Source organism: Sphaeroforma arctica (assembly GCF_001186125.1).
Source record: "Sphaeroforma arctica JP610 unplaced genomic scaffold supercont1.212, whole genome shotgun sequence".
In the NCBI taxonomy this organism is placed as follows: domain Eukaryota; class Ichthyosporea; order Ichthyophonida; genus Sphaeroforma; species Sphaeroforma arctica.
In genome coordinates this window covers 72911-94068 of record NW_014040346.1, presented here as the reverse complement: position 1 = coordinate 94068, position 21158 = coordinate 72911, and the positions used below count along the sequence as shown (strand labels likewise).

The 21158-nt window shown below is 42.0% G+C and overlaps 2 protein-coding genes across 2 annotated transcripts; both read right to left on the bottom strand.

Moving 5' to 3' along the window:
• Positions 1-5575: 5575 nt before the first annotated feature.
• On the bottom strand, positions 5576-6075 carry SARC_03951 (hypothetical protein; the record flags this gene model as incomplete). The annotated part of the gene is made up of 2 exons (XM_014302249.1): positions 5576-5614; positions 5881-6075. 2 exons carry the CDS (start codon positions 6073-6075, stop codon positions 5576-5578), a joined length of 234 nt encoding a protein of 77 aa, XP_014157724.1.
• A 2688-nt stretch (positions 6076-8763) lies between these two features.
• On the bottom strand, positions 8764-16812 carry SARC_03950 (hypothetical protein; the record flags this gene model as incomplete). The annotated part of the gene is made up of 6 exons (XM_014302248.1): positions 8764-9506; positions 9743-12769; positions 13277-14682; positions 15192-15411; positions 15778-15903; positions 16578-16812. The coding sequence occupies 6 exons, from the start codon at positions 16810-16812 to the stop codon at positions 8866-8868; spliced, it is 5655 nt and encodes a 1884-aa protein (XP_014157723.1). The 3' UTR covers positions 8764-8865.
• Between the last annotated feature and the right edge of the window lie 4346 nt (positions 16813-21158).

Here is a 21158-nt window from a genome sequence, read left to right as displayed (position 1 = left end):
ACGAATCCCGTTGAACATATTGCTTTCTTCAGCGGTTTATCTACGATCTACTCTCTTTTTATTTGGTTGTAATTTTGAAACAGTATATTTCTTCGATGCGTCGGCCGTTCTATGTCACCCTTGGGGGTTCAATTAAATTTTGAAACTGTGTCGCACCAAGACGCCTTTACATTCAACGCGTCCGCATTTTTCGATCGAAGACAGACTTGGAAAACTCGTTCCGTCTATCACGTTTTGTGCATTTATTGCATAATATCATAATTTTGGATTTATCAGAATTAACGTCATGTAAAAAACCCCCTTGCCGAAAACCCCCTTGTTTTTTTTCGGCGGGGGAAAGACAGGAGCGGGGAAGAGTTTCGCAAGTTAGCTCGAATAGCTTGAATTTAATCCGGTGCAACTAATCAGAGGCATTCTTGTCAATTTCTTGTTTGCCATTGATTTTTCCTCCCCTTAGCATATACTTCTAACCTTTGGTGTAATAGTAATTCTCGCTATTTTCAATAGTGAATTAAGTAGACTCGCCAGCTGTGTATGTACATAATCGCTATGAATAACCATTTTGCGCTATGAATAACCATTTTGAACACGCTCACTATCAAAAAGCAATCATCACCCAACGAGTGTACACGAAAATCGCGATGGATAACAATCTTGAACACGCCCACTATCAAAAAGTAATTATCACCCATCGAGTGTACATGAAAATACTTTTCACGCCCAATTCCACAATTTATACACAACATTTAAACTTTGATACATATTCTCCATATAGTATGTTTAGGAAAGCGCTAAAGTAGAATGTGGGAAATCGCATATAACAGCCATTCAAGGAAAACTATAGGGGTTGACTGGTAATTCTGACAACGATTGACTGATTAATATCCCGTAGAGGAATCACCCTAACAAAGAGTAAAAGAATCACCCTCACAATATTGTCTGACTTCTACTTCTATGAACTCAGCGTCTGTTGTATCAGTCTTAGACGGGAAAAGAATTTTGAGTACGACCTCATAAATAACCATCACCAACACAACATCAAAACTTCGATGCAAAACGATAGATTTATGAACCATCAAATGACTATATAGTTTGAATGATGAATGTATCAACATGCTGTATACACTCGTCTTTGGAAAAAACATTCGTCACCCATAGTCGGTGTGTGAAATAGCTAGACACACCAGCTATGCTGACAATGATACAGATAATCGCTATGGACTAGCATCTTGGACACACCCACTATCAAAAGTAATTATCACCAACCGAGTGTACATGAAAATACAATTCACGCCGAATTGCACAGATGTAAACACAACATTTAAACTCTAATGCATTTTCTTCATTTAGTTTGAGTAGGAAAGTGCCGATGCTGTATGTGGGAAAGCTCGAATCATAATCACTTTTGGATAACTTTATTCTTGGCGTTGACTGGTAATTCTGACAAAGATTGAATGATTGAAATTTCGAAAGGAGTAGAGGAATCACTGTTTCAGTATTGTACGACATCCATATCTACGAACACGGCGTCTATTTTGGCAGTCTTAGTCGGGAAAGGCTGTAAAGTACGACATTATGAACTTATAACCAACTGTACATGAAAATACTATCTACATCTGATCTCACACATTTATACACAAAACTAAAACTGCGATATATATTCTTCGTTGTGTATGTTCAGGCAAAGGTCGATGCTGAATGTGGCAAAGCCCGTATCACAGCCATTTAAACAAAGATTGGCCGATTAATATCACGGAAGGAGTACAGGTTTCTAATTCTCTGTATAATTCGTCGTGTTTTCAGTATTCTACGAGCATGTGACTTTACTTTTAACATAAACTGAGATCCTTAATCCCTTGAAATAATTCCGGCCAATAATTGACATGTTGCTATATAATAATAGGATAGACAACTTAGTATATTAGTATTGTTTTCAACTGCTAATTATCAATCGCATGCTTCAATCTAGGCATGATAGCTAAAAACTGGTACGAGAATCGTCGCCATTATATTTCAGCAAGCTTTCAGTGCATATCCTGATTGTCGACAGGAGGTAACGGTGGAGGAGGAGGGAAATTTGAATTAAAACAAATAGTTGTATATTCTTGTCAATTTAACGAAGCTGAGATTTCTCGCCATGTTGCCTCAGTAAACTCTAAAGGCTTAGCTTGTTTGACAAATACTGGTAACGTGATGTGTTTGAATCACAAAACACAGCTATGCATAACTCAATGGTAGTTACGTATATCGAATGAGGCCGAAGTGGTAGCGACAGACCTAAGTAATTGTGGTAAACTTGTCTATCACTCTCGAAAGGCTCCAGTTTTAATCTGATAATGGTGCTTTATATTTCTCAATTGTTGAATATATGCGCTTCGCCTCGAACCTTTGTTTTGACCACATCCTTATGTTCTATGACACGTGAGTCCAAATTAACTATTTCTTCGACCGTAGGGTTCATGAAACTAAATTCTAACCTTCTTTCCGTTGCACTGTGCAGGCAACCATTATGGTTGTGGTCACCAATACTGATACAAAAGTCTTCGGGTTCAGCTGTGATACAATAGTCATCGAAGGGTGTTCATTCATGCCCGCGAAATTTTACCTAACTTTTCACATCAATGAGTACTTGATAAGTAAGAAATACTGGTCCAAAAAATGTACATTCAAATCTGCCAAGTCTGATTGGGTTTGTCCGTCGTGTTGATATGTCAATTTGGGGTTCGATTTCGGGTAACGTCTGGAAAATCTAACACAAATTAAGGTATATCATTGGTTTACCTCTCGTAGAATGTGAAATGAAACATATTTGTATTTATGTATGTATGAACACATCATATATTCGAATGTTTTACATTCATATATTCTTATGAACTGGGAGTAGCTCAGAGTAATTTTTTTTAGACAAATCGCGATTCACAGATGAAATCACGTAGTGATTAAATTAGCAACTCTGATTTTTGTGTAAAAGAACTATCTGTCCTATTCCACGTTCTTTTCATAGCCAACTCAAGTTGACTATAAAAGGGCGATAGACAGGGTACTGTCCATCATTCATATTTTTCTCCTATATTCCCACCCACAGCCACCCTTTTCATACTTTTTTTCCCTGAAATCCGTTTGCTACAGACAGTTGGATGCCAGTTTAATAATGAACTGACTCACCCACCATCGACAAGCTACTGAGAGATGTATATATATATATAACCAACCTCCCGCCTCCGAAATTTGGTAAGCGTCTCCACACCGGTCAATTGCATCTAACCAACGTGGAACAGAAGCTTAGGGGACGATTGCCTTAGTATAACATCACTGATACCTACTCAGGCAAGACACACACGTGCTGGCCTCACAGTATGAACACTCGTGAGATTAAGACAGACGTGATAGCTAGCTTATAACACGTGTACATTAGGAAAGTCATAATAAACTACTTTAGACAATTAAAATATCATTACGAAAACACTGAACCATAAGTACATTCTCGCAACATAAAGCAAACATGGTTTTCAAGCAACAGGTGAAAAATAAATGTGACATCAAGTAGACAGTATGCTAAATTCTTCAAAAGTTCCCATTTTGTTTGTTTGTTTGAAATCCTCCCCGAAAATTTGTTCCGACTTATTAAAATGCTTGCACAAATTACGACAAATCAGATTTGTTAGCTTGCCCGCGCATGTCTCCCATTGTCATGATGCATTTTTTTATGCACGTCTTCTGCACGTCTACTTGTATCATGGTTAAAAATGACAAAGAATGTCTTGGATCTGCCGGCAAAAGATAAACTTTTGCGTCACACTTACTGAGACACAAATGAATACTCGTTGTCCAACTTTACTATTGCTATATTCAGATCGATTACAATGGAGACAATGGACTCCGGTAGAACATGCAGAACGAAAGTGTGAAATGAATATAAATAATTACATAAGAACGGAGTGTAGTCACTAGTCAGGAAGTCTCTGAATAGGGTTTATTTAATATTTATGACAAAGAATGCCTAGGGTCTGCCATCAAAAGAATTTTACGTCACGCTTACTGAGACAAATGAATACTAGTTGACCAACTTCACCACTGATATCGTCTATATCCAGATCGGTTACAATAAAGACAATGGGGTCATGGAGAGCATGCAGGGCGAGATTGTGGAATAAATCTAAATAAATATATAAGAACGGAGTGTAGTCACTCGTCATGAAGTCCCTGAATACGGTTTATTTAATAATAGGGTCTTTATTAGCGACTACATTTTATCCGGTAAGTTTATTTTTGTCGAATGAAGCACATGATCAATTGTTAGTTATTAGAATCAGTTCAACAAATACACAACGCCTTCCTTTGTACGAGAGCAGTACGTTGAGATAAGGTTAGCTTATGCATCCTACGACAAGAGTAAAGTCTTGATATTGACCGGTACAATGTGTTCACATTTAGAACAATCTATCACGGGCGGTAACCATAACTAAACAAGCATAAAAAAGCCAGCACGATTCCCGGAGGCTCTAATACCAAGATTTCTTTTCAATTAATGAGCTTTCGTGAACCATTTGAGGCATCACATTGAAAAAATCATTTGCGAGTCAGTATATATGTGGCCCGGTCGTGGTGTGCATGGGGGAACTCGAGATTATGCGAGTGTACATGAACAGTTTGCGTCGCTCCGTATTTGCGTTCGAGCTTGAAGGCATACATGTTTGCGCGTTCACATATCTGTCGACTGTCACAAATACAGAACTTTGATGGTACTTAAAATAAACGGGAGTTTCATAACATTTAACGGGGCATTTGTATATTGTTGTTCAGTATGTACGTCGAGGAGGGAGAGGTAAACTCATTTGGATCGTGTTTTTGATTTGAGCTTAGGGCTCTCTGATACTAGGTAAAGCTCAATAATGACACAGAGACTTCTTCTAGTGTTAGTTATTTTAAATAACATGTGCGTTGCCGGCAAGTTATCATCTCACTTCCTGAAAAAGCCATGTATGTGATTTACAAGTAAAAATCTTCGAATACATACTGAGCTGAGAAAGACACACCGTACTCAAATAAAAATCACGTTCACAATCGGACGCAAACGAATGCAAGTCATGGGCACAATTCTGGAACACGTAAATAAAATGAAGTCCTTTTCTTCATTCAGCACAGTTCGCATTTAACGTGTAAATACCCCGATTGTATGTCATTTTCCAATGGTTTAATGGTGATGTTCCGTTGGTTGTCATACTCTGCGCCGATAGCTACAGGTAGATTCTAGGCAAATAAATATGAGTGAAACTCAGAATTGCATCCAGTAAGCTTCAAGTATAATGTGCAAGTGTACAACTGGTCATGAGAGTCGCTATAGAAAGAACAAGAATATATATTTGAATGTAATGGAGCGATATATTGGCTCGGAAGATGTACAAGTCGATGAAAGCAAATAGACGTACAAATATTATAACAGCAAACACTGCGGACACAGCACAAAACAGAGCACAAGGCAGATATGTATGCAGAGAACAATCATCCCAGAAGTGCGCATACGATGTTTCCGAACACGAGTTCACCTTCCATCTCCAACAGTAGTTGTACTCTCTCAGATCACAACCCGCGATGTATTGCTCGGCTCTGGCAACTTTAAGGAGAAGTCAATCATGTATTATTGTGGTGACAGTGAAGTCATGGGTCTAGTCACAATCTCGTGTTTGGCTTCAATATTACGACAGAGGCACTTGGGATGCAAGCAAATTTAATGGGTTCAATGAGGGATAACAAAATTCCTGAGTAGTACCCGTTGGGCCATACAGATTAGCCACACATTCAATCACTATTATCGCCCAGCTAAATAACTACATCAAAACTTACAAATACACGATATTGGATAATGTTCAATGTACACACCCTGTCCGCTGCAGGCGCATATTTTGGCTCATCAGTGGCTACTGTCGGCACTTGAGAATCATTCGCGCCCACATCAGCTAGATCCATGTTGTCACCGACCATCTGCAAAGTGTCGTTAGCTACTTCTGTAATATCTTGTTTACCTTTTGTGACATCTATGGCTTCTGTGTCCTGGTCTTTCATGATGAAATTCATCTTGAATGCAGCACAATATAAGAAAGTGGCGTATCTCTTGAAGACTGAATGTACAGTACTTTAACAATAGTACCTCAATAAACTTTGTGTGATACGAAAGGGTGTACATAACTCGACTGCTTCCTACTTCTAAGAGAATTGAGACATTATAAACCAGGTGAATTTGGATATTGCTCGAGTACCTCCAAATCGGTACAAAAGCCTGGCGTGAGTAGCCACATGTAACTAAACTTAATGAGTGCAATATTTATTACGTCGACTGCCAATGTGAACTCCTCACGTTTGCTACGAATACGCATAGTATCTTGTTCGTATGCAAGGGCGTACATTATTTTCAGACAACTTACCTTGAATTGTCTTAAGTTCTTGGATTTTGGGTAGCGTTTGACTAGGGCTCGTCAGTAGAGACGAGGTACCCTCCACTGTTCGGTGCGTAGACATCTACACTTCTTGGCGTGATATGCCAGATTATAGAGGAGAGTTGCTTGATTCAGGACGACTACGATTGCATGGAAGATTTTGATCGTCGAGCATCCGGCGGTGATTGGCGATTAGCTCAGAAAATGCGCCATCGGTAGTTGGCTGCTGTAGAGTTGGAAACGGCGACAATGAGTTGACAGGAATTGTCATTGATGGGCGTGGCTTGGGCAGTTAGGCGCCAGGAACCAGTTGCGGGCCAAATGACAAGACTCCAGCATGCCTAGGGTGTTCATCTAAGGCGTTGATATTGCAGCCACGGGTGGTGTAAGGATTAGAGATTAGCGATTGGAGGTGCATCACCACTGGGCAGTGGTGGATTGGTGACCCTTTTGGTGCTTCCTTCAGGAAGTAGCGTTGATGAAGAGTAGCTTAGGGTATCACGATTGTTCAGCAGCGAAGCAATCTTGATTCTGGAGGAGGCCTTTAGTTTGGGTTTTCTTCGCGATACTCGTTTGTTTGGAGCTGACTTCTCGGCGAACCGTGGTAGACGAGGTTGGGCTTCTTGCTCGGTCAGGGAAACAACAATTTTTGTTTTTGAACATGATGAGGGTGTTGGACGACATGGTTGCAATTGCTTCAAAATTCTGGTTGGTTGGCTCGTATCTATATGAGAGATGTGCGAATATTGCTTGTGCACCGTCCTACGACAAAACCCTCACTGCGATGTCCTTGGCGGGTATTGCTACTTCCAAAGTTACCGTTTCAACTTTTCAACAGTACCAGATCGTAAAAAGGAGTACTATTTAAAATTTCATTCCTCATTGGATCCGCTCCAGTTTTAACTGAATATAGAAAATCTTCCTGATTTCAAATTGTACGCAACTTCGCCGTCAAGGCATGAAGTCACACAACACACGACACAGGAGTGAAACACATGAAATATTGGTAATATCAAGGGTGACCTAGTTTGTGGTCCTTTACAAAAAAAAATGATCACTTGTCATTTATAAATATGAAAGTACCCAATTTCGGCTGAAACACGACTAGAAAAGCACTTGCGCTTGTTAGCTATGTGCAATATATTTCCTGTAGCGTCCGCACTTTAGCTATACTGTGGGTGTATTTAGGGCCTTGAGAATTATTAAAGTTCAGCCATGGGTGTCCACTGTCGACCGCTTTTATAGAACCATAAAAAACGAAGAAAAAAAAGAATGATATTCCAGTAGGAGTGTAGGTAAGGTAGGGTGGTAGAGGTCTGAGCCAGACATCTTACACTCATAGGAGTAGAGGGTATCACATTACTACCATTGACACCTATATCACTGTCAATCATATCAAAAGCGACACCATCCGACAAAAGTAACAAATTAATCCCCCCTAGTATGGCTACCTATACACTAGATTTCCTAAGCACATAATGGCGTGATAGCAAAAAGCTAACGGTTCGAATCCACTTACACCGAGGAGAGGTGAGGATTTACAGTAAACTAATATTAAGGCTACAAACCTTAGCTTCTGTTTAAGCTTCTGGTCGTTTAGGGTTCATGAGTTTGGAATGGACTTGGATATCTTGGAAAATCATGCCGATGGGTGTTAAATATGCGTAGACTTCCTTATTCCATCTATCCCAAGGTGTTTGACTATCTAATTCTAAAACACTGTGATCGCGATGAGGATACGGATCAGGGTTAGAAGCCAGGTATTTAATTATACTACACTATTCTGGATGGCACTTTTCTTTAACGTTTAATACATAATTTCACACCGATAAAAGATATAATTCAGGGAAATTTCATCAACTTTAATGCTTAGAAGAATATTCACCGCGGTTGTAGGCGTAGCTGCATGTATACAGATATGTATTTTATATACAATTGCAAGTGCTTTCGCAAGCATTGTATGGCAGGTGCAAGCGATTTCGCAAGCATCATAATCCAGGCCAAATGGGAAACTCATGCAATACTGAAATATAGTGAACAAAGGCAGGCGCACAACATTTTTGACTTCGAGGCTTGAGCAACAGTATGACCCATAGATGTTCTCCTCCGGGGAGAAATAAGCAGGCGTAAATATCTGCTAAAGTGCGGATGCAACTGTCCAGCAGAAGTCCATGCCATGCTTCGTTTTATCGTACTTTTTTCACTTGGTGTAATTTATCCTGACGTCAGGCATAATTAACCTTTTATCGTGCAAATTTAATACTTGAGCGGTGTCAGTGCGATCATATATATCAATTTAAAACTTATCCAGGCTTCAAGGCTCAGTAATGTTTCTAACTTTTATTTTTTTTCTCGCAAATTTGATATTCTATTTGGTGTCATATCAATCGGTATTAAGGAACACCTTTGCCGTCAGGACAACATTGACATATTAGATAGCAGTGTTCTCCCTCGATGTCAAAGCAAACAAACACGTAGCCAGTTGTTCCGAGTAATGTTTCCGCGATGCAGCCAGTTCCGTGATACGCTCGCCGTAAGCTGAGAGGATATCATCTGCAACACCATGCTGTGCAATATTCCTCAAAATCAAAGCCGCATTTAACTGCACTCCAGTAGATACCGGGTCCGGCCCAGATACCTGAACGTCGAACGGACTAGCAAACCGTTGACCATGTAACAACTGGTGCTGGTGCTGCACTGACTGTGGTAGTACATGCTGAGGTCGTCCGTACAGCGCAGGTGACACGGTGCTTGTACGAACCCGAGGCTGTGCAGCAATTGGCCTGAATGCTTGCTTCTGTTGGGGGTCGCGAACTCGCGGGTGTACCTGTGAGTGTGCGTGCGTGCTCGCTCGTGGATGCGAGTGTGGGTGCTGTGAAGGAGGGGGTGCAGGGAATGTAGATGGTGGTCTTGTCATGGACGACAATGATTGCAGTGGAGGTGCTGGGGCCTTCTTGCGAGTCTGCAGTTGCGCTGACGAGCTCTGAGAAGATCTATGGTCAGTGGCTGAGGCACGGGGTGGGGCTGTGCTGCGTACGATATGTTTCATCAGCGTATGTCTGCGGAGTTGCTCTGTTGATATCAGGTCATGGAGAATAAGGTGGAAAGATGACGGGAGTATAATTTAACGAGCATTTACAGCGAAGCAGAATTGTGGTTACGACTAAGAGTTGATCAGCGAGGGAATACTCAAAGCACATACGAGAGGAAAAACAAGTTCGCAAATTCCACGGCTATCAGGATAGTACATAAATAAAAAAAAGTATTCGGAAGCAAACCAGATCAACATCCGGGCACATTTGACACACCTGCAGTCAGTACGACATCCTCCTCACTCTCAGTGTCAGACATGTTTGTGTCCGACGTCTCCGATGCCTCGGGTGTTGTGAGCACTGGCAGGCCATCTGGCTCAAAGTCGCGCACTTGTGAAGCGGATTCCATATTGTTTTGCAATGCCCCAGTCACATGAGTATTGTTGACTACAACCTCATTTATAGCGTTGCCAACCTGTGGCTGTGTATGAACAGGGAAACTTTCGTTCCTCCCATCGCCCACATCGTCTCGTGGCATTAGTATACGTGCGTCTATTAACGTTTGCTGCTGCTGTGATAATTGTTGCTGTTGGCCTTGTGCTTGTGCCTTGACGTGTGATGATGCTTGCGGGGCGTTGTGTGCGTGGGTGTGTAGATACTCGGATGACTGCCTGGGCGACACAGGTGGCTTATAAGACTGCTGCGCCTGAGTCTGCACTTGCGGGTTCGGCTGATATGGCGTTCGAGATTTATCAACAACAGGATGTACTGAATATACAGCTTCACGCCCACCATGTTGCGACTGCGGTTGCTTCACATACGTGCCATTCGAATGTGGATATATTTGTTGGGGTGTACTGTTGTTAGGAACGGATGCTTGTGGGTACATAGGTTTGATATTGTGCCTCCTACTGTGCTCCATATCCTTACCATGGTCCTGATAAAACACAGTTTGTTGCTGCTTGAGCGTCGGCGGTGGGGGTCTTGGCTGCAGCCGAGTATTTTGGGCAAGATTGCCCGGTACTTGAGTACTATGTACTGAATTACCCTTTGCTTGCTCATGCAGCCAAGCCCCAGAATTGTAGTCTGATGTATTCCCAGTCGCCACATTACTTGCCATTCTAGGCTGCGGTATGGCTGTAGGCGGCTGCGCTTCATCGACGACATTGACTGATGCCTGTTGATCAGCGTGTTCCTGATTAATAACCTGTATCACAGCTCCAGGTGCCCTGACATCCCCACAGGTACTTACAATCCCTTGTTGAACATTTTGTGGCTCACTACCCACACCTGAACTCGCTGCCTGAACAACTTGCTGTGGTCGTTGTAGTTGTTGCGCGCTGTGATTTGTATTAAAATTTTGTGGCTCACTACCCACACCTGAACCCGCTGCCTGGACAACTTGCTGCGGTTGTTGTAGTTGTTGCGCGCTGTGATTTGTATTCTGTGCCGTTCCAGGCCTTTTTGGGTCAGAATTTAAGGCAAAATCAACTATCGCATCATCAGCTACACTTGTACCTGTAGCCACGGGCGTGCTACCCGTAAAGTTCGACAATACACGGGGTTGTTGTATAGGCGCACGAATAGGAAATTGACTTGTCACAGTAGGTTTGTCTGCAGAGGCTTGACTTATCATAATTGGCTTGGTGGCCACTTCACCTGCAGATGGCATATTAGCAGGGTCCGACACTGTAACACTTTGATTGTATGCGCTGATCAGGGTTGCTTCCGGTGGAGCGGTGTCGACAGTTCCTGTTCCAGAGGTTCCCTTATCCGGAGGATTGATGTTGTATGATGTTTCATTGGCTGATACTTTACTATTGCTTGATTCTGATTGGCTGCCGCCTGCCATTGCGGCTAAAATATGGATTCCATTGGTTCTTGTGTCCAGATCAGCCTCCAAGCCCGCCCAATTGCTAGCTACAGAGTTGTTCTTTACATCTGTGTGATTGCTCATCAAGGCCGTGTGTGTTACATCTTCAACAGGAGGTTCGGTAGACACACTTGTTTGCGATCCATCTGTCGTGATTGGCAGGCGATTTTCACTCACACCTGACTGTATAACATCCACATTGGTTTGGGCATCGATTGGATTTGTATGCGGACTATCTGCCTCCGTGCAAAGGTGCTGCAATTCGCCCTTTATCGCAGCCCGGGCGACTTCGCTGCTCTCAGGACCATCAAACATTGGTTCGGTCCCATTTAGATTATTAACTGTGGAAGGAATAGCCATCGAAACAATGCTCGCAGTTGGCAAGCTACTGACAATTGGCGACTGTACATTGGTTGCCTCCTTCGTGAATTTCTTCGAAAGGTTGTCATCTTCTGTGGATTTTGGAGCGTGGGCATCCACTTTCGGGCCTCGAATCACAGGAAGCGACAACTTGCCGAGTGCGGCAGTTTTCAACGGACTAATACCCAAATTCTCACTGATATGTACCAAATCGTGTTGCAAACTTTCCAAGCCTGCTTTAAGCATATCATCAGTGACAACCAGCTCAGAAACCGCTCCTTGAGATGTATTCTCGGACACATGTTCAGCAACAGGTCTATTCCCTAAATGAAGTCGATCAACGTCATCTGCAACAGTCACATTTGCTTCTTGCGTATTACCGTCCGCTTGCGGGCTATCCAACCCCACAGCATCCACCATGGTCCCATCATCGTACGAAAGGTCGGCCAGCGCTTCGCTGGTAGTCCCCACTTCGTCACTCACCCCATCCACCTGCGATATCGCCAGGTCTTCGCCAAAAAATCGAGACATAAACTGCAGTTGCGGATCCACTTTGCCACGTGATTTCTCCAACTTCCCTCCAGCGTGGTGTGGGGTTCTTCGTTCCAGATGTCCTCGTTTTAAACCTATCTCAATAGCGGACTCAACCTTATGGGGTTGTGCGTGCATGCATGCGCGTGCATGCTCACACCTACCCACACTCTTCGCCTCGTGTCGACACGATGTTACACGACGTAAGCATACCTCCCTCTTTGCTGTGGGGTACAAGTGTGATTGAGATAACCTCGCACCTGAGGTTAAATTGGCTGTATGAGGGTGTTCATCATCTGCACCGTCCACTTGTGCGACTGCGGTGCTAGACTTACGATTGCGATGCGAATTAGTTTGAGTATGCGTCTTCATTGACGCACGTAAACGGCCATGTACCCTAGCTGCTGTCCGTAAGCGTGCCTGTGCCGGTTTTATCTCATTTTTCTTGTTCTTTTTCTGGTCCAGGGAAAATTGGGGAAAGAACGTGGGCATTGCTGCGGGAAGAGCTTTGCCCATCAGCGGTCGCGCACCCAGCGTTCCTGTGTATTCGAAAATATCGGAATCAGAATCAGCGTGTGCTTCTTAGGAGAAGCAGTGAATAATGTATTTGATGCAGTGACACATATCGGCACACAAATATATATATATGAATGTATGAATATACAAGTACAAATACAGATATAAATAGTACAATTATAAGTACAAGTATAAAAATAAGCATATATATACATGCAAGTGCATACGAAACTCCATTTCAATATGCGAATAAAGACGAACAGATCCACTTGTGTACTCGAGAACCGACACGGACTGACACAGGCGAACAATAATCACATTTATATTCCTGTATAACTGGGAGGAAGCGATGCCGAACTGAAGGTATCAATGTCGCAACCACGAGTATATCATATCATATTATATCGATTGTAATATACATATATATATATATAGATATATACACATACTATATATGCACTGTATATGTACAAATACAAATACAAATACAAGTACAAGTGCACACACACATATATAAATATATAGCCTACCTGCATGACCCGGGAATGGGGCAGCCGCACCACGCATATCAATGACATCCTCGTGCAAATCCCAGTCAAACAAAGCCTCCTCGTCTTTCACATTGAATGTCAAAAGCGCCACCAACAACCCTATAACACCTGGTTGTTGTGCGACAGCATTTGCATAACGCTGCGATACGTGTGTTAACTGGTACAAACAGTCTGAAACAGCTAGCATCAGGTGCGGGTCAGAACGATCCAGAAGGGAAACCAGGGAAGGGACGAAGGCTGTGCTGTAAAATTCGGTACAGTAATGTTTTTCTGCGCTGTTTTGTACCGCATCTTCTTCGTCGCTGTCATCGAACTCGGAATCGAGGTCAAGTTCCGATGCTAATCCGAGACCAGTCCTATATGAAGAATTATTCTGTGCATTCTCCTCGCAATCACTGCAGGAACTAGATCTTCTCTGATGACTGTTTCGAGAGTTATTAGCAGTAACAGGCGGGTCTAACGCTGGGCTTGAACTCGCACCCCGCAACAACGGTCCGGGGCTTACCGGTGCACCTCCAATCGTAGGTATATGACCCTCGTTCTCCTTCTGCAGCCACATTCTGGTATCCAGAGGTACACACAGCCTGCCCAGTACATTCACACACTCAATAACCACCTTTCGATCTCTGGGCGCTGTGACATTCCTTTGTATTGTTTGCATCAGAGACGCACGGATATGCGGCGGTAAATCCGGTACCACTACGAAGGCTGAGATGTTGCTGAGTATGTCCAGGGCTGTGTCCACCTGTAAGCACGTGGCCAATTGAGCGCCCGTGCGTCCATTTCCTCCTAACGTATCCTCTCCAATATCCCGTACAGCTTCTCCCTCAACATCCCCTTCGCTACTGCTACTACTGCTATCAATAGTACCTTCTCCACTCACAACAAGCAACAACATCTCCAAGAGAGCGGTGTCTGTGGACATGATATTGGCGTACATGGGTACCAACGACATGTTGCTCAGCACGGTCAGTGCAGTGGTGCTACGCTCGCGGCGAGCTTCTCCAATAGGTCCATCGCTGTTCAGGTTGTGGAAATAATCAATCCCATCTTCGTCACCCACTTCTGCGGCCAGCATTTGCCTAACTCTCTCACTAAGATACTTGTTAGTATTAGCACCACTGCTTGTGCTACTACCACCTGCTCTGGTGGTGTCGATAGTAAGGTCTGACTGGCCATCTTCTGAGCCACCACGCGTGGTGGGCTTCGTAATATTTATAGGACACGTGGTGCTGGCTTCGTCGAGTTTCAATCGCTTGTGGTTCTTACTGTCGGGCATGACGATGCGGTGGGTGCGCGTGTTTGCAGATTTGGCTGTATTGCTCTTGGTCGCAAACATATCGGATAGCGACTCACGTATCAGTGCCACCAGCATCTGTAGCAAACTACAATTGGAAATCGAAGATGACTATAAGTACATATCATGTGTAGTTACAGCTGTAGGATACATCAATAAAATCGCGTCACAATGCCACCGACATCTGTAGCAAATGACAGCTATAATGCAGAGCTTATTACGCGTAGGTGTCAAGTCTCACTTGTTGAGGAGTTATTACATATAAAGTAGTGGAATAAAGAATAAATTTGAATATTAAACAATATACCTAATATATGTACATACATACAAACATAGAAACACACACGCATATATACATATATACACACATTTATATATACATCAACCAACAAATACATACATACATACAAACATAACATACATACATACATTAATATATGCACATATTTACATACGATTATGTATAGGTATCGAGTCACAAACACATGAATCAACATAAGTTTCGGGTGCCCATAAGTAAACAAACTCAAAAAATAAATATATTCAGTCATTTAAAAGGGATCGCCTATTAAGGAACTAGCGAATGTCACGACATACGTTGACGGCAGGCAGATGGCTTCAATACAATCAATGCGGAACTCGTATGTGATCAGCAGCAGTGTATTAAGAGCCCAGTCCACTTCATTGGGCAGTTGCGATTGCAGCGCAAACACCACACGTGGTGCCTGTTGTAATAGTGTGCGTTGAGGTAATTTAATTGGCTCATCCCTGGTTTTTGGCGGCAAAGTCATTGGAGGCGCTGGGGCTAGCTGGGAATCTGCAAGGTATGATAGAGAGATGTTATGGGCAGATCTGTGTCAAATGCGTTATCCGTATTCTAGTATTTAAAACTGAATATAAATGGCACTTTTCATGAACCGTGTATGTAATAATTTAGTTGACAAGCATAGAGCTGCACATATAGGTATACAATCACATGCCATGACGGACGACAATTCACATATTCATCCATTCTTAGTAAGGAGTATAGGTATATCCATGATACAAATGCATAGTATAAACACTTACAACACTGTCGAGACACACAAACGCCTATCGTATACGCACACATGTATGTTTTGCTGTATATTCACGTGTCGATGCATATAACAAAAATCAATTGCATGTTTGCATGTCTACATACTTTGTCGCGACGGTATTTGTGTATATTGATTGAGCATTTGGCCTTGTTCATTGGGCTGAATTGATATTGAACGAGTCACACTCTCGCGACGTGACGTTGGCTCTGAAGGGTTCAACGATTTCTGACCTGCATATATCCCGAATAGTAAAAGTCCATTAGAATCGGTATCAAAACTGGTGTAATACATCATGTTTTCAGATATTGTATTGAAGATTAAAATATGTGTACAAAACCACCAGTATATAGGCAGTGGGCGCGGAAGAGCCCACGGATGCGTTTATGATTGCAGGCCTAGAGTTTGAAGTGAACATCCTTATTGACTCATGATATACACGTGTGAGTGTTCAACTATACGACATTACAGTTGTGAGGTGTATTTTGGTTTCCACATTGAAATACATATACATACACAAAAATTTACATACTCTCAGTCGATGGTTAATAATAAGCAAATCTTTGAGTATTCAACTATACGCAAATATAGAGATAAGATATATACTTTGGTTCCATATAATTGTTCACGAAAGCAGATAAAATCTTGTGTGTATAGTGCACCAGAATCTCCGCGCCTCACGGGCCGATTATGTCTTCTCAGCAGGTATATAACCTGCAAAGTTTATGAAGGTTCAACTACACACGAGCACATTCAAAAATTCTTCAATCTGTACGTAATACAAACACTAACCATCTACTATCATTGACACAAGTATAGCCACTATATTCCACGTAAGACATACAGTAATACACTAGTTTTACATAAAGGACTACATACAATACCAAACACACTCATACATGCATACTTTGCGTAGGCGATTCGGGGGAGGCATCCCTAGGCTTCCAATGAGCATAAAAACTGGGTGGGATGTCAACCTTGCTTACAGGAACACAACCGGGAAAATGTGCTTCTTCGTATGCATACAGCCACTTGTAGTACATCTGCCGCAGCTGAAACGATGCATTCGTGCATGATCGTGGCAGCAAGAAGAGAGCGGATACATACTTCCAATCCTTCTTGCGCGTTACCTGGGTTGACATATATGTTTGAAAATGTGGGATTCAATATACGCAGCATATCGTCCTGTGGTAGCGATATGGCCTTCACGAGATAAGTACAATAGATCCTATGTTCTCAATTCCATTCCACAAATAGACTGTGGTAATCACTCTTCCCTTATCCTTGGGTATTGAATATATTTGGAAGGTTGATATCCACTCGTATCGATATCGATGATAAAATTTGCCTTGCTTCGCGTGTTTCTTTAGTCGACAACCGCTTCTACCATGTTTGCCACATTTGCAACTACACGCTTGTGCACGTGTGTGGCCGAGAGACAAGATTAGAAACAGCTTCTAAATACTTGCTACATGCAAGAGGAGTATCGAAAACATGTAAAACCATGACGCTCGGTATTTGCGATGTGATCGAAGCCGGTCTCTTTCATTTTGATACACAAAACAATCTTTAATCGTATGGTTCTGCATTTCTAGAATACAGAATATATTCAAATTCAATCGTATGTATATGTATACTTATCAAACAAGTCCATTTCAACAGCCAATATCGGTACTAAGACGGTCTGCTCGTCAGGTATTACACAATATTATGCCACAAGTATACCAAAAAATGACTCAGGCTACAGCTCAGAAATACCATAAATAATATAAGCGCTTGACACACACAAACGCAAAGTATATATATATATATATACAGACACACACACACACATATATATATATAAACACTTATAAATATACATGTCTCACACTCACCGTTGTGAATCCTCCTCGTTGCACGACTTGTCTATATAGAAAGTGCAAGTTTATTTGGCTTCCGCCTAGCTTGGGTGTCTTCGTCGCATAGTCCTTGCTATACACGTCAAGAAGAGAAGGCGAGCGAGGTGAGTATCGTTGTTGGCAGTTCATTCGTGACAGGAGGGATTGTGAATTTCAGCTTCTTTAGCAATCATAAACGATGACACCAATACACTTATCAATATGTACATATGTGGTTGATACCACATACTAAACCCTAGGCGCGTCGTACTAATGGAGAAAATTGATAATTTGTATGGGATAGTGTAGATCTATTCGCACTTCCATGACTAAAACTCGAATGACAAGGAACATACACACTACGACATAATATGTGGGAAACTTTGAAATTCAAACATATTCAGGTCCTGTTTGTTACAGATATACTAGAGCGTGATTCATATAACAGTTCAGTGTACTATCGATATGAACACTGGCAACTGACGACAATGGCACAACGTAGCAGAGCAAAGGTATAAGTAGACAACGGTAAGCTCAAAGACGCTACAATACAACCAAGCATAATACACCTGACAAAACACAAATGGGCACAAATAGAATATCAAGTAAAGGCACATGTGCGTGAAATAGCAACTCAGAGTACAGGATATCGATAAAACCATGTAAACGAGATGCGATGGAATAGCGCACACGCAGCAAAGATTTTTTACGAATAACCCACTGCCAATAGTCGACATATATCACAATTAGGAGTGAGCGGGCACTGAGAGAAAATACCTAAACAGATGACATGCTAAAGTACAAAAACATCAGGCACAAGTGAAAGTAAAGCGCGCGACACTAGGTTTGTATTTGGTCAGACGAAGTCATACACCTAAAGTCTTGAGAAATTAGCTTTGATGGGTGCAAATTCGTGTTCAGTAAAGAACTAATAAACGGATCCAAATACACCACATATAGCCGTAAATATGTCCAAATAAGTAGGTATAACAATATAACAATATTACAATATATATAGATACATACCATAAAACCCTACAACATAAATAAATATATTCAATATTTGTATCCAGAGGAAAATATAAATATATAAGCGCTTACACGAGCACACACACACACAAATATATATAATAAATGTATATACGTATATACATACATACATACATACACATGCTATGTACGTTCAGTACATGGCTTCACAAAGGATTCATATTTGAAATGCGTATTTGTCTTTGTAAATACACTGCGACTGCGAAGTTGCGATTGGCAGTGTGTGTACAGAGATGTCAGAGCTAGCTGAGGTGGAAAGGTGTCGACGCACACTGTCTCAACATTGCGTGCGAAAACAGATCGCCAGTTACTGCTGAAACTTAAACACACACACATATATATATATACACACAAACGCACACACACACACACACACACACATATATATATATATATATGATACTCACACACACACACACACACACACACACACACATATATATATATATGATACTGCACATACACACACACACACATACACACACACACATATATATATATGATACTACACCAGAGTTTAGCACTGATGTCGCTACTCGATCGCGACGTCATGGCGAGGTGAAGTTTCGAGACTCATTATATCGAATAGTATGTCACAAATTGCTTTGCTACACTCCAGACGACTTCTTCGAACAACATATTCAAATGACGTTTATAAAAAAGTCGATTGGTCCGGAACCATGCAATGGCACTAAAAAGCCTCATCAGCGTTAAACGGTATCACGCACATTGTATAACGTAGCTTGACCACGTGAGTACAAAACAGAGTGACCATAAATCCCCATAATACAGACTATAGCACTAACAGCAGATAGCAACAATTTTTGCTACACCACACGCTAGTGAATATGATTGACTCCTGAAAATTCGACATGCACGCTTGAATTACACAGTGACAAAATAGGTATATCTACGGGTGTACTACAGGGTAAAACACTTCTCTTAAAAAAGGTAAGTGATTCTAAAAGCTTGCCGCAGAGTTGCTGAAGGCATCAGAGAAGCCATAGAAACACTGACGTGACTTCATAAGCTTGCCACAGAGTTGCTGAAGGCATCGAAAAAGCCGATGTCATTCAAGAACTGCAAAAATATACGATTTTTCTATGTTCACATAGTGTTTACCAGAAGATTCACACACGAGCACGGTGCTAACCCACATATACCACATAATTCCATACAACTGGCACACTTGGTACCAGTCTTTGAAGTGCATGGCTCACTATTCGTTAGCATGCAAGCCAGATACTCACGTCATTCGGCAAGACTAACACGTCGCTTGTTATACCATTAGAACTACTAGTGCACTACTCAATGCGGTATATACAACATACCCGAGTGATTTCAAGAACTTCGACAAACGAGCCTGGAAAACATGGTCGGGCTCCTCAGGGACGCTCTCCAAGTGGGCTGCGGACATGTTGGAACCAATTGGACCTCAAGGCTCAAGCTTAGCATACGTTTTCACACCGGTACAGAATCAAACAGAATCAAGCAGCCATTGTTATTAGCGCACTTAAACGTGTACCAGATAATATGTACACGTATCGGGTATGCATGCCAATCTATGCGAATGCGCAACGGATCGGGTACATGTACTAAACACACAGGTACACACGTAAGGTGTCTGTGTTGTGACACTTGTGTACGTATGTCGTGTGGACCTGTTTGTTCAAGTTCTGTATTCTATGTTGTGTGATATGGCGCACTGCACCTCTCTACTAGAGCTGTCGAGTGTGCTAACTACAAAGTGTAAAGCCCGCCCTTTTCCACTTTTCCTGATCCGAATTTTCAATCTCTCAGCGCTTTTTGATCCTGCGATTGTCCGTTGATTGTGGATATTATTAATCTCTCTATATTTATGTCATATTTCTCCCAACAAACGTTCTTTTTTGAAGACCATAAACAGTCGCTCAGATGCAATGGAAAAACTTTCGTAGCTTTCCAGATAAATATAAGAAACCCTACCTGCAGCAGTGGAGGAGATTTCAAGCAACAAATGTTAAAAATTGTCTTCTCTCTCTCTATGGAGAGCCTCTCGTTGCGTTTCGGTTATAAAAATCTCCCGCTGTCGCAGCAGTGCTGTGGAGAAATTAGGAATTGAAGATTTGAGTCTGAGTGACAGAGTCTCTGAGATTCACACAGTGCAAGTCGTTTTGTTAATGGCCAAGGCCAAGGGAGGCCGGTAGTGGGCCGTTGACAAAAATTAGGTACCGAACTAACGCACCGATTTTTGGTTCAGGTTTTGGCGGGTTGTGGACTTGTGGTTTGAAAATTGCGATATCCCAGAGACCAACGCACCCCAGTGCGTATTTTAAATTAAATGCAGTGTTGTATTTTAAAATCACCAACGATCAAGGGGGACTAATTTAAAACAAAGAGTGTACTATCTTAAATTGATGTTGGTATTTAAAAGAAATGTAAATACATTGTACCAGGCTACCAGCATCATCCTATGGTGGTGTAGGCCCGGCCACTCTGCCAGTGGGGGCATCTCAAATTCGCTACTATTTAGCATGTATTTACTGTAGTACACATTGTGATAGGGTTGATTACCATAC